A 15,318-nucleotide genomic window follows, 5' to 3' on the forward strand; every position below is an offset into this window, starting at 1 on the left:
TTTTTAAATTTGCACTTGTTGTCCGGTCACATGATGGCAAAATTTGCACAAAATGTGCGATCCCATCACTATTCCCTGCTGCAGATGTGACAGCTGCAGCAGGCGAATCCTTGGATGTGAAACCCCTGGATTCTATCACATCCTGGGGTTTCACCTTGTGGTCAATGGGGCCGACGGTAGCAGAGCTGGCCAATTAAAAACATACAGAGAAGCTCTTCCGCCTGTTTGTCTGCTCTGAGGCAGACGGTCCGCTCCGGCTTCTCCCCCGTGAAAGAATCCATCGCCATCCGCCACAATGGTGAACTTCACGGTCGACCAGATACGTGCCATCATGGACAAAAAGGCAAATATCCGCAACATGTCTGTCATAGCGCATGTGGACCATGGGAAGTCCACTCTGACAGACTCGCTGGTATGTAAGGCTGGCATTATTGCATCTGCTCGAGCTGGGGAGACGCGTTTTACGGACACTCGTAAGGATGAGCAGGAGCGATGCATCACCATCAAGTCTACCGCAATCTCCCTCTTCTACGAGCTTTCTGAAAACGACTTGGCCTTCATCAAGCAAAGTAAAGATGGCTGTGGCTTTCTAATCAACCTGATTGACTCCCCTGGCCATGTTGACTTCTCCTCTGAGGTCACCGCTGCCCTCCGTGTCACTGATGGAGCTTTAGTTGTAGTGGATTGTGTCTCTGGAGTCTGTGTGCAAACTGAGACCGTGCTCCGCCAGGCCATTGCCGAGCGCATCCGACCCGTGTTGATGATGAACAAGATGGACCGTGCCCTTCTGGAACTCCAGCTTGGAACGCAAGAGCTGTACCAGACTTTCCAACGAATTGTCGAAAATGTGAACGTAATCATTTCCACCTACGGTGAGGGAGAAACCGGACCAATGGGAAACATAATGATTGACCCAGTTCTTGGTACCGTTGGCTTCGGCTCTGGGTTGCATGGCTGGGCTTTTACCCTGAAACAGTTTGCTGAGATGTACGTAGCAAAGTTTGCTGCAAAGGGAGAAGGTCAGCTGTCAACAACAGATCGTGCAAAGAAAGTGGAAGACATGATGAAGAAGCTGTGGGGCGATAGGTATTTTGACCCATCAAATGGCAAATTCTCCAAGGCTGCCAGCAATGCTGATGGTAAAAAGCTGCCAAGAACATTCTGTCAGCTGGTCCTGGACCCAATCTTCAAGGTTTTTGATGCCATCATGAACTTCAAGAAAGACGAGACTGCAAAACTAATTGAGAAATTGGAGATTAAGCTGGACACTGAAGACAAGGATAAGGATGGCAAACAGTTGCTTAAGGCTGTGATGAGACGCTGGCTTCCAGCTGGTGAAGCTCTCCTTCAGATGATCACCATCCACCTGCCTTCACCAGTCACTGCTCAGAAGTACCGTTGTGAGCTTCTGTATGAGGGACCGCCTGATGATGACGCTGCCATGGGCATTAAGAACTGTGATCCTAAAGCACCACTCATGATGTACATATCGAAGATGGTGCCCACAACTGACAAGGGTAGATTCTATGCTTTTGGCCGTGTGTTCTCTGGTGTTGTGTCTACTGGCCTCAAAGTTAGAATTATGGGACCAAACTTCACCCCTGGAAAGAAAGAGGATCTTTACCTGAAGCCCATTCAGAGAACTATTCTGATGATGGGACGTTATGTAGAGCCCATTGAAGATGTACCTTGTGGCAACATTGTTGGTTTGGTTGGAGTGGACCAGTTTTTGGTTAAGACCGGAACAATCACCACCTTTGAACATGCACACAACATGCGTGTTATGAAGTTCAGCGTGAGCCCTGTTGTCCGTGTTGCTGTGGAAGCAAAGAACCCTGCTGACCTCCCAAAACTTGTAGAAGGCTTGAAGCGTCTGGCAAAATCTGACCCTATGGTGCAGTGTATCATTGAGGAGTCTGGGGAACACATCATTGCTGGAGCTGGTGAGCTGCATTTGGAAATCTGTCTGAAAGATCTGGAAGAAGACCATGCTTGTATTCCAATCAAGAAATCTGATCCCGTTGTGTCTTACCGAGAGACCGTGAGTGAGGAATCCAGCCTACTGTGCTTGTCAAAGTCTCCCAACAAGCACAACCGTCTGTACATGAAGGCTCGTCCTTTCCCCGATGGCCTAGCTGAAGATATTGACAAAGGCGACGTGGCAGCTCGTCAAGAGCTGAAGACTAGGGCCCGTTATCTGGCTGAGAAATACGAATGGGATGTGACTGAAGCAAGAAAGATCTGGTGTTTTGGTCCTGATGGAACTGGGCCAAATATCCTCACTGACGTCACCAAAGGAGTCCAGTACCTAAATGAAATCAAGGACAGTGTAGTGGCAGGCTTCCAATGGGCTACAAAGGAGGGCGCTCTCTGTGAAGAGAACTTGAGGGCTGTTCGCTTCGATGTGCATGATGTGACCCTTCATGCTGATACCATTCACAGAGGAGGTGGACAGATCATACCCACCGCTCGTCGCTGTCTCTACGCTTGCGTACTAACGGCACAACCCCGCTTGATGGAACCCATCTATCTTGTAGAGATTCAGTGCCCCGAGCAAGTGGTTGGAGGAATCTATGGTGTCTTGAACAGGAAGCGTGGCCATGTGTTTGAAGAATCCCAGGTTGCCGGCACACCAATGTTTATTGTTAAAGCTTATTTGCCAGTCAACGAATCATTTGGCTTCACTGCTGATCTGCGATCCAATACTGGTGGCCAAGCCTTCCCTCAGTGCGTGTTCGACCACTGGCAGATTCTTCCTGGTGATCCTTTTGACAACAGCACAAGGCCATTCCAAGTTGTAGCAGAGACCCGCAAACGAAAGGGTCTTAAAGAAGGTATTCCCGCCTTGGATAACTTCCTGGACAAGCTGTGAGCTCTGGACCCGCATTCTCAAATCATCTGGACTTTACAACTTTTGACACCTTAATTTTGCAACACAATACTTGCTCTCACTTTAATGTCAAGATTTTCTATGGCCCATCCTGGTGCTGTAACACATAAAGGGTAACATTTAAATATTAGTCTGTAACTCAAGTGGGAGTATAGGGACTGCCTGATCATCATTGCAAATACTGTTCCTTCACAGCATGAATCAGCATTGTATTGGTGCCATTAATAAAACTTGTATTTGAGCTGGGAAAAAAAAAAAAAAAAAAAAAAAAACATACAGAGAAGATCGCGATCATGATTTCTTCATCCCTGTGGGGAGTCCCCTCCTCACTGAACACTGACAGCACTGTCACAGTGTTCAGTGACAAGGGGACTCCCCATGGGGATGAAGGATTTCCCAGCCACAGATGTCACAGCTGTGGCAGAGGATCGCGATGTTCTCCCATTGCTTTCAATGGGGCTAGAAGAAATGGGATAAAGGCAAGCCCTGCAGCGATGATTTTCGAGGAAGGGCTTTAAATATAAGCCCTTCCCTGAAAATCATCCTTAGCTGTAGAAAAAGAAAAAAAATATAACTCCCCTAGAAGCACTCTCCGGCTCTTCTCTCTGTCCCCCAAACCCTTTTTGAAACGGCCCAGTAGATTTATAACGACGGAGGTAAAATCATATGTTGTGATAGCCCCCGCCGGGGGTCTTATATACTCCGCTGTTCCCCCATCCCTCACTGATCCCCTCCTGAGTCTGCTGCTCTGTATTACATGGATGTCTAGCCCAATCATATTCTCAGTATCAAAATTGCTGAGTACATGCAATGAGACCAGAAAACCCAAACAATACAAGCAACAATACAAGCAACAGTAGAAGGATACGATGCAAATAAAACCAGACACACAATGATATCGGGGTGAAAATACAGAATTTTATTGATTTACAATTTTATTAATGATGGTTTGATGTATATTTTAAATAAAAGTCAAGGATATATTAGGTTCAAAGTAAAAAAATATAAAAAATGCTTCTGCGCTGCCTCGAACAAACGACCGGTTATGTACTTGATAAAGTCGTGTTTAACGACGAAACGCGTTGTACCTAAACCTAAATAAATCCTTTAGACAATATTATTATTGTCAAAACCGGTCGTTTGTTCGAGGCAGCGCAGAAGCATTTTTTATATTTTTTTACTTTGAACCTATTCACACCGTGGGCCCAATCCAACATTGGACACAGCAGCTCTGCAGCAGCACTCCAGCGACCAGGGAACCAGCCGGACATCATATGAAAGATCCCATAAGAGATCTGATAAGCCAACTCGGACTTTGGAGGCGTTGGTGGGACTCCTCTCCACAGGAGTTTCCACCACACGCCAGGTGAGTCATTTTTAATTTTATTTTATTTTAGTTTCATCTTCACTCTCTCACGAGTCACGATCTTCCAGTGATCACACTAAATATACTCCACCAACTAGCCACCTGAAGCGCCTCCCTGACCATTTCTTTAAAGGATATATTAGATCCATTGACTTTCATTGATTCAGGGGAAGGCGAAAAAACCCCTATAATGGGGAAAAATTCCTTCCCGACCCCACTGAGGGCAGCCAGACAAGTTCCCTGGATCACCTATTGTAATAAATGAATCCAGGGGAAGGCGAAAAAACCTCCCTGAGCCGTCTGCTAATTCAGCTTCAGACGAGGAAAAACTCCTTCCCGACTACGCGCACGGCAGCCAGAACCGTCCCCGAATCAATGTCATTGGTCCCAGGAAAATCACCAAATATTTGGGAAGTGGCCGAATTGGGTGGGGAGGGGGGTGATGGACAGTTGTATTGATCCAGAGGAAGGAAAGAAAAAACCCCTTTAAGACATCTGACAATTTGTTCTGATATAAGGGGAAAAACATTCCTTCCTGACTCCAAATATGGAATCGGAAATTAGTCCCTGGATCTAATGCCCATGCAGATACTCACCTCATCTCCATGCGATGTCGCAGGCGCTGTCGGTGAGTTCTGACTTGATAGTAGAATGGAGGATCACCGAGGTCTTGAAGTCGTCCGAGAGGTTGGAAGATTCGCAGAGCTGGTGGGCGCAGGAGGCGCGGGTCCATCCTACCGTGTCCAACTAGGTGCCAGAAATGAAAAGTTGGACATAGGGTGCAGAGCTGGCGCTTCTTCTGGCAAATCCAGGTGGTCGATACCTACAACATGCTGCAAGAGGAAGTAAAAATAGAGATATAAGAATATATAATATTTTCTCCTCTTCTAGACACTTGGCATGGAAATATAACATTCAGTAAGCCTTTACTTATGGGAAAAGGTTTAAATGGTGGCACTATTCTCCTCTGCTCCAGTTCTTCCCAGTGCATTTCTCCGAAAAATGGGTGACTCCTGATGTCTCCTGTCAGTCCCAGGCGCCTCTCCGGATCCTTCTGCAGCAGCTCCTTTATCAGATGTTTCAGGTCTGCATCCAGCCACAGTGGAAAGCTTGGCCTATCGGTGGTGATCGACTGCCGGACGATATGTAGCTGTTGGCCATCAAAAAATGGTGAATTTCCTGTGGCCATTCTGGACACAACAATGCCCATACTCCACCAGTCCACTGCTACGTTGTAGGGTTTCTTCAGGATCATCTCGGGGGGCCATGTAGCGGGTTGTTCCTTCCACTCCGCGGATCTTGGTGGACGCGGTCAGACCGTCTTGCGCCAGACCCAGGTCGATAATTCGGAGGTGCCCATCTTTATCCAGCATGATGTTGTCTGGCTTGATGTCTCTGCAATGAAAAGAAAATCCTTTTAGAAACAGCGCCTCTCCTGTCCATGGCTATATCTGGTATTTCTGCTCAGCCTCATTCAAGTACATAAAGCTAAGCAGCAGTACCAGACATAGCTCATGAAAAACAATGACAACACCAATCCTGTTCCTCTTACCGATGCACGATGCCACGTCGGTGGAGAAACTGGAGGCCGCAGATCAGCTCCGCTGTGATGAACCTGATGAAGAGAGGAAAGTGTTTAGTATCAATGAGGAAATCATTCTGCATAACTGCTGCACAATGTCATCTTACCTCTAACAGAACCGATCCGCCCGCCGCACCCCAGAATTAGTTACTCACTGTGTAGTGGGACGGTTCAGTTTACCGGACACATTAATCAGTGTCTGCAGGCTTCCACCGGACAGGTACTCCATGACGAAGTAGACGTGATCCTGTAATACAAAGCACAATGCTGTAGCCGGGGCTCATTCACACGGGCCAGAAAATCGCACCAGTTTTGTGTGTTAAAAACCCCATAAAACTCACATGAAAATACAACCCATTTTTTTGGGAGAAATCGCAGCATGTTCTATTTTTGCGTGAGTCTCGCATGACAATAGAAGATGCAAATGTGCGGTCTCCAGCATATCGCACAGGACACGGATGCAATGTCCGTTTCCAGTGTGATAGGAGTTGCGTCCAAGAATGTCAAATGCGATTTGCGCTCATCCGTGTGAAACCGCCCTAAAGCCTCATGCACAGGGGTGGGTCAGACCCCACATGCGGGATTCCCGCAGCAGAGTTTGACCCGGTGTCAGGCCTGCTTACCTGTCTGGCATCTTTTCCTGTGCTGCCAATATGCTAGGTGGCACATGTGCATTACAGAGGACGCTGCGCCATTGCTATGGAGATGATGTGGCCTCCTCTGCTGCGAATGTGCCGGACAGAGCATGCGCAGTTGAGACGATGCCGTGCCGTCGCCCTAGCGACGACACGGCTCCTGCGGCCATTCAGCACTGATGATTGCGGAATGGCCGAGTATGTACAGCTTTCATTGACTGCAATGTTAGCCCGCCATATGTAGCCTGTGGCCAATCGCAACCTGCTGCGATTTCTTTCCAGAGAGTGCAAAATCAAAATTGATTTCCGCTCGTGGGCAGAAAATCACGTTTTGCCATTGCATACTATGGGCTGGATTTGCTGCGAAATCTGGAGGCGGAATCTCGCTTCGGATTTTGCAATGCAAATCGCCCGTGTGCAGGCGGCCTAAGAAACACATTTTCTGCTCCGTCGCCTATTATGGAATAGGTGACCGGAGCAGGGAGACCCCCATGTATACCTCCGACTGTAGCGTGGCACTGAGATGACACAGGAACGGGCAATCTCTGGCCGCCAGGAGTAGTCGTCTCTCGCGCTGAAGCTCTTCTTTGTTGTCCTCCTCCTTGGTGATCATCTTGATGGCCTTGAAGATACTTCGGCGACGGACAGACGCCAGGACGACCTGAGGAAAAATAATGCAAAATATGCATTTCAGTTCTTCAAAATCCCTGATCTTTTATTTACTGATCATGTGTCCCTATGGAGACTTCCTTTTTCTGCCGGAGCGATGTAACTTTTACAGTAGGAAATCCTACTGTTTGTCCCTAAAATAAGCCCTAGCTACATAAGAAAAAGCAAAACACAACACAATACCAGCTAGCCGCGATATCGCCATGAGAAAATGCAGAAATATTGCACAGAACACAGCTGCGATGTCGCGGCGATTTTCTCGTGGCGATATCGCTGTCGCCCGTGTTAAAGAGGCCTAACACTACGACTGGGATTTTACATCTGATTACGAAGAAATAGAGAAGTGTAAAACTTACCTTTCCGAAGCTGCCCCTACCCAATACCTGATGGAATCTGAACCTGCTGATGGTAAGTCGGGCGCTGGACCTGGGTGTAACGGCAGGGGTGCTGGGTCCTGAAGGGAGAGAATAAGATGAGTCTCTAGAAAACTGCAGAATGGCGCTATTTGTTGTCTGTGGCCTGCTAAGTGATACCCAAAAATATGGTATCACCCAAAACATAACGACCCGCATAATACTGGGGAGATTTATGAAAAAAGGTCTAAAAGAAAAACTGTTGTTGCTGCCCCCAACAACCAATCACAGCGCAGCTTACATTTTGTATTCTGCTCTTGTAAAATCAATACTGCGCTGTGATTGGTTGTTGGGACAACTAAAACAGATGTTCTTTTAGACAGTTTCATAAACGTGCCTTAATATTTTAACTGTATGGTAAATGAGATAAAAAGAACAAAACAACTGAGGGCGCCCTCACACTTGTGTTTTTTTAACGTGAATGGCAATGGGACTTTCTAATGTTAAAAACGCATCGCACAAAAATCGCAAAGTACAAACCTGCGATGGGTTTTTAACATTAGAAAGTCCCATTGACATGCATGTTAAAAAAATGCTGAGTTAACACAGGGTTAAAAAAACACAAGTGTGTGGGAACCCTAAGGAATATCCTACAGGAAGGGACACAACATGACCAAATAGAACACACAGACCCCGTAATAATATCATTATTAATACCAGCATATATACAACACCATTGTGTAACCCCCGTGATAAACTGTCCAGTTTGACTACATCCCTATATCATAGGAATATACTAAGCTGTAATGTACATAAGGACCTGTTGTAAAATATCCCACTAGACCCCCCACCCCCTACAATGTATACAGTGGACTTACATACTGGCTATATGGGCACACTCACCATAAATACATCTACAACCACTTGTTCCCCAATGAAGGACGCTCCCTACCTGCTCTTGGCTCCTCATCTTCCATCCTCTTCTTCTTCCTGGGGTCTTTATCCAGGCTGTCTCCCTCTCTCTTTCTCTTCTCTTCTCTCTTTTTCTCCATCTTTTCCTCTCCTTCTCTCTTCTCCTTCCCTTCGTTCTTTCCACTGGATGTGATCCTGTAGAAATCTCGCAGGGCAATCCAACAATCTTCCACACACGGCAGTCGACGGTTGGAAAGTGAGCGGCAGTTGGCTGGTCAGATGACATCATAGAAGTTGCCTGGCGCATGCCATGCAGGACCTGCAGGTCCTGCATGTACCAGCTCTGCTGCTCTATACATTGTACTGTAGGCATCATGACGGGCATCTGGGGTGTAGATGGGCACATAAATTCATGGTTGGGTTCTCCAATGCTGTAATGTTAAGAACAAATAGGAGATGGAGGCTCAGATGGTCTGACTGGTATATCTGGGTTGGCAGTGATGCCCATATTTCATTTCAGGCTCCTGGAGGCTGATAATAAGTAACGTTGCAGGAAATCAGGGCACTTTGGGAGATGAAGGAAGGAAATAATCCTGATAGGGGCAGGTTTGTCCAATACTCAGTCCAATGACTTGTCAATGATTGAGGATCTCCTGCTCTTACTGGTTACATTATCACTGGGGTCTGCTCTAAATGATCCCATCGTAACTGGGGTGTCTCCAGCATATAGGGGTGCAGGAATACCTGGACTGGCTCCATGTTCTAACCCTTTAATGACCAAACTGTTTTAGGTCCTAATAACCAACACATTTTCCAGTTTTTTCACCATCACATTTCTGGCGCTGTTGCTTTTATATTTTTTCATTGGCGTCGCTGACTGAGGGATTGTTTGTGGGACAAGTTGTATTTGTAATGGCACTATTTGGGGTAGAGAGAATGTATTGTATAACTTTTAGTTATTTTTTGGGAAGAATGGGAAAACTGCAATTCCTCCAATGTTTTTTGGGTGTTTGTACAGCGCCCCCTGGCGGTATAAATAATGTGATATCTTTTATTGTTTTATGGCATTCACTCCGTGGGATAAATAACACAATAAATTAGTCCTCGGGTTGATGTGATTGTAAAGATATAAGACGTATTTAGTTTTCACATCAGAATAGCACATATTTAGCTATTTAAACTGATTGTCAATTACGATCAATGGGAGCGCGGGGGCAGGGTTTTTTTGTGCAATTTGCACACAAAAGGTACAGTAAAGCACGCCCAGGCTGGCGCAAAAACGCAATGCCCATTACGCAAATGTGCTCATATATGCACTTATGCCCGTGTGAAGCTGTGTGGCAAGCTATGTAATAAAAAAAGTCACATTGGTGCCATACCATATAGCAGGTGTCCGTCTATTTTCACTGAAGCTGGCAATCGCATTTCACTCACTCAGGGCTTATTAAGACGTGTGTATGTCGGCCCCGCTTTCACGCCGATAAACGCTGTACCTCTCTACAGGGGGAGAAGGCAGCCCGGACCAGGAGCAGTGCACTGAGCTCCCACCCCCTCTCCGCCCCTCGCCACAGTTTGAAATGGGAAGAGCGGGATGGGGGCAGAGCTAAGCCCCTCCCCCTCCTATTGAAACTAGTGGAGAGGGGGCGGGAGCTCAGTGCATTGCTCCCGGCCCGCCTCCTCCACCTGCAGAGAGAGACGCCGTATATCAGGTATATCGAGTAGAAGGGAACGTTCACATGAAGCAAATTTCGTGGCGAATTTGCGTGAAAAACCGCAGTATTTGGTGTATTTGTGACACAGATCCACAGCTTATTTCACCCTTAACCCTTTCCAATCCACTGTCTGACGTGTAAAGACATTCTGATTGAAGGCTGTACAGCTCCAATGTCGGAAGACGTCCGGCAGGGTATTCTTACTGTAGATTACTGGCCGCTCTGTTGTCAGGGGCCTCTCCAGTATGTCCCACACCGCAGTGCTGGCTGTAGCCAGCAGATGGCACCATTGTATAATGGCAGAGAAAGCCCCATAGGAAACCCTGAATCCAAAATTGGATTGCAAAGGGTTAAGCGCTTCTTTAGATGATTATGCTTTCTGAGCTTATTGTGAGCGTGAAGATCGCGATCGCAAAACGATACAAAACAAAGCCATTGATTGCAATACTTTCGCTTTCACTACGCGCAAAAAAAAAATAGGCCTTGCTCTTTCTCGCACAGTTTTTATACAACGTTTGAACATAAAAAAAAAAAGACCCTGTTGTACCGCCCTCTAGCTTTCATACAAGATGTGATGCAGGTGGGCATGAAGGCCCTAGTACCCTGTTGTACTGGCTCTAGCTCGGATACAAAATGTTATACAGGTGGCTATGGAGACTTTAGTACTCTGTTTTACTGCCTCTACCTTGGATACAGCTGCCGTGGCTCCATTGACGGCAATGCACCTGAGCATTGTGATGGGGTGATGAGGTGTGTTAAAATGCGTGAAAATAGAACAGCCAGCGCTCAAAAATCACGTGAGAAATGCCGCATTCAAGCGCCATTAAAATCAATGGCGGCGTTGTACCTTGGTAAAAAGCAGCATGTGTGAATGTCCATCCTGTTCACCCCATTACTCCCCAATTTTGATCCAGAGGAAGGAAAAAAAAAACACACCTCAATGGAGGAAGAAGCCAAATTTTCCTCATTTTAAGGGGGGGGGGGGGGAAATCCTTCCGCCTCCAATCGGGCACTCAGAATAATCCCCGGATCACTGACCCTTCTGAAGTAATCAGTGACTATAACATATAGTATTGCAACGCTCAAGAAAGGCATTCAGGCCTCTCTTCTACTCTTAGCAAGTTCGCCGTCACCACGGCCTCAGGCAGACAGTTCCATAGTCTCACTGCTCTTACAGTAAAGAACCCCCTTCTAAGTCGGTGTACAAACCTTCCTTCCTCCAGTTGTAGAGTACCATTTATGTAATTTTGAATGCAATGGGATGCAGGCAACTCCAGCAGTGATTTTTGGGAAAGTGCTTGAAATATAAGCCCTTCCCTGACAATCCTCCCTAGCTTGTGTAAAAAATAAAAATATATATATACTCAGCGGCGGAGAAGTGAGTATATATTTTTTTATTTTTTAGACAAGTTAGGGATGATTTTCAGGAAACAGCTAATATTTAAAGCCCTTCCCCGAAAATCACTGCAGGGGTTGCCAGCAGCCAATTGCTTTCCATCGGGCCGCCGGCAGCAGCAGCGGCCCCATTGAAAGCAAAGGGCGTGGACCTCAATTTATGCGTGTTTTGGCACGTTTGGGGACACGTGATTTTTTTGTGCACCTATGTATGCACATAAACATGCTCGTCTAAATGAGGCCTAATAAGAGAATTAAACACATCTCAGGATAGATTCACACTAGTGCTATGGGGTTTTTTTTGCAGCTTTCAGCATCTTTTTTTGCTTTAAGTGTGGCCTTTAGTTTGCCCAGCAGGTAGCCAGCAGTATTCTGCATTGATGGTTTGGCCCTTCTGCAGATAGTCTGTTAATAAAATATGCCTGCTATCCCAAAAATGATGGCCATGACCTTTTCTGCTGACCTTTGTGTCTTGAATTTCTTTGGCCATGGAGATCCAGAGTGCCGGCACTGTGAGGACTGATGTTTGGTCTCAGGATCGTAGTGAAGTAAGCGAGTTTCATCAACAGTCACTAGTGGTTCCGAAAAATTTGCACCGGAGTCCTCAGAATGCTCCGGAATCACCTTGGAAGTGCTCAGTCATGTGCGCTTCTGGTCAGTGGCCAACATCTTGGCACTCACTTGGTTGAAAGCTTGTGCATATCCAGTTGTCCATGAATTAAACTCCAATCATATCCCTCAGACATCTGCAGGGTCTCAGCTATTGTTTGCAGTGAGATTGGCCAATCTTACCAAACCTTGTGAAGGACACAGTGAATGATTTCAGAGGTGGACACTGTGATGGGTCTTCCAGGTCTTGCAGCATCTTGGGTGGAAAAATTCCCCTGATGAAACTTGGCTGACCATTTCTTCCCAGTTATATATGACCGGCGCTGGTCACCCAGTGGTTCCAATGGACTCATGAATTTCCTTTGGTGTTTTATTGTGTATGAGCAGAAACTTCATGATGCCTCGCAGTTCAGTGCGGAGAATTCCGCATATCCCTCTGCCATAGGCTACCTACACACAAGCCAGCGCGATATCGAGCCAAGAAACTCACAGCGATGCAAGATGTTTTTCGGGCAAAAACGTCTCCCATCATTTCTGTGAAGTAGCGATCCTCCAGCGTGACTTCCAGAAGAGGATTGGCAAGTGTTTCCCATTGTTTTCAGTGTTACACTTCACATCGCACTCACGTGCCCATAACACACCATGCAATGTGTTTTACTGTCCCATTGAAAACAATGGGCGACGTGTTCCGAGGAACTCAAAAAGATAGGACATGCAGGGGTTATTTACCCAGATCGCTTGCGTATGTGACTCCTTTCAAAGAATGGAGTTCATATTTGTGCAAGACTTGAGTGTCTCACAATGCACAAATCTTGCGCCAGTTTCTCGGTCATGTGAAACCAGCCAGATGTCATTTAGTAAAGTGAAAAAAAGAGAATGGCGCTATTATCCTGAAAATTGTCAGGGAGGCCTATAGAAGAATACACTTTATAGCAACAATGAGAAAACATGGCATACATTTCGGGAAGGGGGTCAGCCCGAGAGCTTCTCAGCCCCCTCATATTACAGCTTTGTTCTGTTCTGGTGAGTAGTATTACAGCATGACGCTATAGTACCATGCACAGCTGCTAGAAAAGTAACAGCATTTTGTAGTACAAAGCAAAGTAAGTTGGCGGAGACAGTTTTAGTTTTTTCACTACTTGCTAGATCCCAGAATAATCAACCATATTTCTAAGCATGTTACATCGGTTTATATTCCTGTGTAAAAATCAGTGTTCAGGGTGCTGAATCCATATCTGGCAACCAAAATTGTCTGTCAGGCAAGATAATGATGTTATAGACATCATGGGAAAGTAGTATATTCAGTATTGTACCATTTTGTTATAGTATATTACCCTTTAAAATATTCTGCATTTGTTCACTTCTGATGAGACCCTAACTTTTTGTTTATTGATTTGATGTCCGCTCTTGGTTGCTATTATGTACAAGAGTGGAGGCTTTTCATAGACTCCTCCTAACCCACTTTGAGGGCCTTTTCCCACGAGCGTATAATCCTTGCAAAGGAATCCTATGAAATGCTGCAGCAAATGCTTCAATCAATTAAATACTCTAAGTCTAAGTGGAAGACCTGTGAGGACTTGAAGGCCATTGCTGTCAATTGGGAATGCAGACAGCGTTCACAAAGTATTCCTGTTTTCTGTGTCAGGCAATCTCCCTACATAAGGGCTTATTTACACGAGCGTATATCGGCCTGCATTTTCACGGCCGGCATATATGCTTCCATCTGAGCAGTCCCCTCCTCCCCTCCCCGTAATCGTCTCTCTGCCTCTTTCCGCCCCTCCGAGCGGTTTGCAATGGGAGAGGGTGGGACAACTTAGGAAGTTCTTTCTTATCCATCTGCCACTTGGTGATCTTATGCCCTGCTTATAACTGTATGTTACCCTATTCAGGATTTACCTTTAGAAGTACATTTATAAAACCTGTTTAATTGCAGTTATGTCTACACTTCTTTATTCTACTCTTAGGCTGGTGTTAGGGTAGTAAATATTGGTTCTTGTATCCATGTTATAAATGTGTATCCATTTTTTTTTAATCAAGTATTATTCTTGTGTGAATCTAAGCTATCATATCATATTGCCGTCATTTTCCTTTAACAGGAAAATAAGAGTTTTGCAGAGATGCAATGACAGTTCAAAAAGGACCTTAATGGTTGGGTACATTCCATACCAAAGTGATAGAAGAAGCAATCTAATGCGCCTGGGGGTCGGAGCGGCCTGTTCCTAAATATCTAGTTATACATTCTGTACCTTTTGTTTTGAGAAGCCTATCATACATGGTGACACTCCACTTGAGAGAAGTCTGCCTGGCAACTAACATGTTAATATTTTTGTTTAGTTTTACGAACCAATGATAATAAATGAATAATAATGATTTATAATTATTACAAGTGAGGCGTGTTCTAGCCTCACAGCAAATGTCTTTTGATATGTATACTGCTGCTTGTTAATGCAACAAACAGATGACTTCCAATCACATCCAATGCGTGTGTGGTCTGCAAGTTTTTCGAGCTCCAATATAAACAACTAATTTGGACCCCAGAGTCATACCTTATAGACATATGTATTGCTGTCACTAACGCCGCCTTCACATGCATATACTTGCGCATGCAATACGCAGAGAAAAGAGCATACTGATTTAATTGGGTTTGTCCTTATACGTGTATTTTGGCGCACACATTTCGGTCATGCAAAAAAAAAAAATAGAACTTGCGCTATCTTGCTGCGCATTTGCACCCCAAAGTTCCCAATAGAAATCAATGGGGTGGTGCGCAAATGCGTGTACCATATGCAATAAGATGCATGAAACACTGTGTAGTTCTGCTGGAACTGATTACATGAATTAACCATTTTAAACAGTGTTTATGCACCGCGCAAAAGAACATGTCCTGGAAAAGTACAGTAAAATACACCGACGTGTGCAAAAAAGCCTTGTTGATAATGCCAAAAAGTTGCGCTAAGGCATATACAATTGCCCTTATGCTCGTGTGAAACCAGACGTAAGGTTCAAATCTGAACACAAATTTGGAATCCGCACCCAAAACTCTGCAAGAAGCACAAAACAATTGTCCAGAAAAAAATAACATATTTTTCTGTAACACATTGTGATTCCTATTGATATAATGGGCAAATATTACATGCCATTTACTGATACATAACGGTCTGGCATAGATATTGCGCTGTTCCTGATCGTGTATAT

The 15,318-nt window shown here is 45.4% G+C and overlaps 2 protein-coding genes across 3 annotated transcripts in view; one reads left to right on the forward strand and one right to left on the reverse strand.

Moving 5' to 3' along the window:
- The first annotated feature begins 216 nt into the window (after positions 1-216).
- On the forward strand, positions 217-3,131 carry LOC136582812 (elongation factor 2-like). Its single transcript, XM_066584067.1, has one exon. The coding sequence runs from the start codon at positions 296-298 to the stop codon at positions 2,870-2,872; it is 2,577 nt and encodes an 858-aa protein (XP_066440164.1). The 5' UTR covers positions 217-295; the 3' UTR covers positions 2,873-3,131.
- Positions 3,132-4,406: 1,275 nt separating this feature from the next.
- LOC136582815 (protein kinase C delta type-like) overlaps positions 4,407-15,318 on the reverse strand; it is a 111,318-nt gene continuing 100,406 nt past the window's right edge. For both annotated transcript variants that reach the window (XM_066584071.1, XM_066584070.1), the window contains 7 exons: positions 8,448-8,838; positions 7,499-7,596; positions 6,973-7,134; positions 5,994-6,085; positions 5,809-5,871; positions 5,187-5,651; positions 4,407-5,089 (listed from right to left, as the gene is read on the reverse strand). In XM_066584071.1, the coding sequence (XP_066440168.1) occupies positions 5,417-5,651; positions 5,809-5,871; positions 5,994-6,085; positions 6,973-7,134; positions 7,499-7,596; positions 8,448-8,547 (750 nt within the window). In that variant the 5' untranslated portion in view covers positions 8,548-8,838 and the 3' untranslated portion in view covers positions 4,407-5,089; positions 5,187-5,416. The remainder of the gene's footprint in view (positions 5,090-5,186; positions 5,652-5,808; positions 5,872-5,993; positions 6,086-6,972; positions 7,135-7,498; positions 7,597-8,447; positions 8,839-15,318) is intronic.

The sequence above is a fragment of the Eleutherodactylus coqui genome, chromosome 11 (assembly GCF_035609145.1).
Source record: "Eleutherodactylus coqui strain aEleCoq1 chromosome 11, aEleCoq1.hap1, whole genome shotgun sequence".
Classification (NCBI taxonomy): domain Eukaryota; kingdom Metazoa; phylum Chordata; class Amphibia; order Anura; family Eleutherodactylidae; genus Eleutherodactylus; species Eleutherodactylus coqui.

Excerpts from the sequence above, each read along its gene's own strand:
- LOC136582812 (XM_066584067.1), top strand. The coding sequence starts at position 296 with ATGGTGAACTTCACGGTCGACCAGATACGTGCCATCATGGACAAAAAG.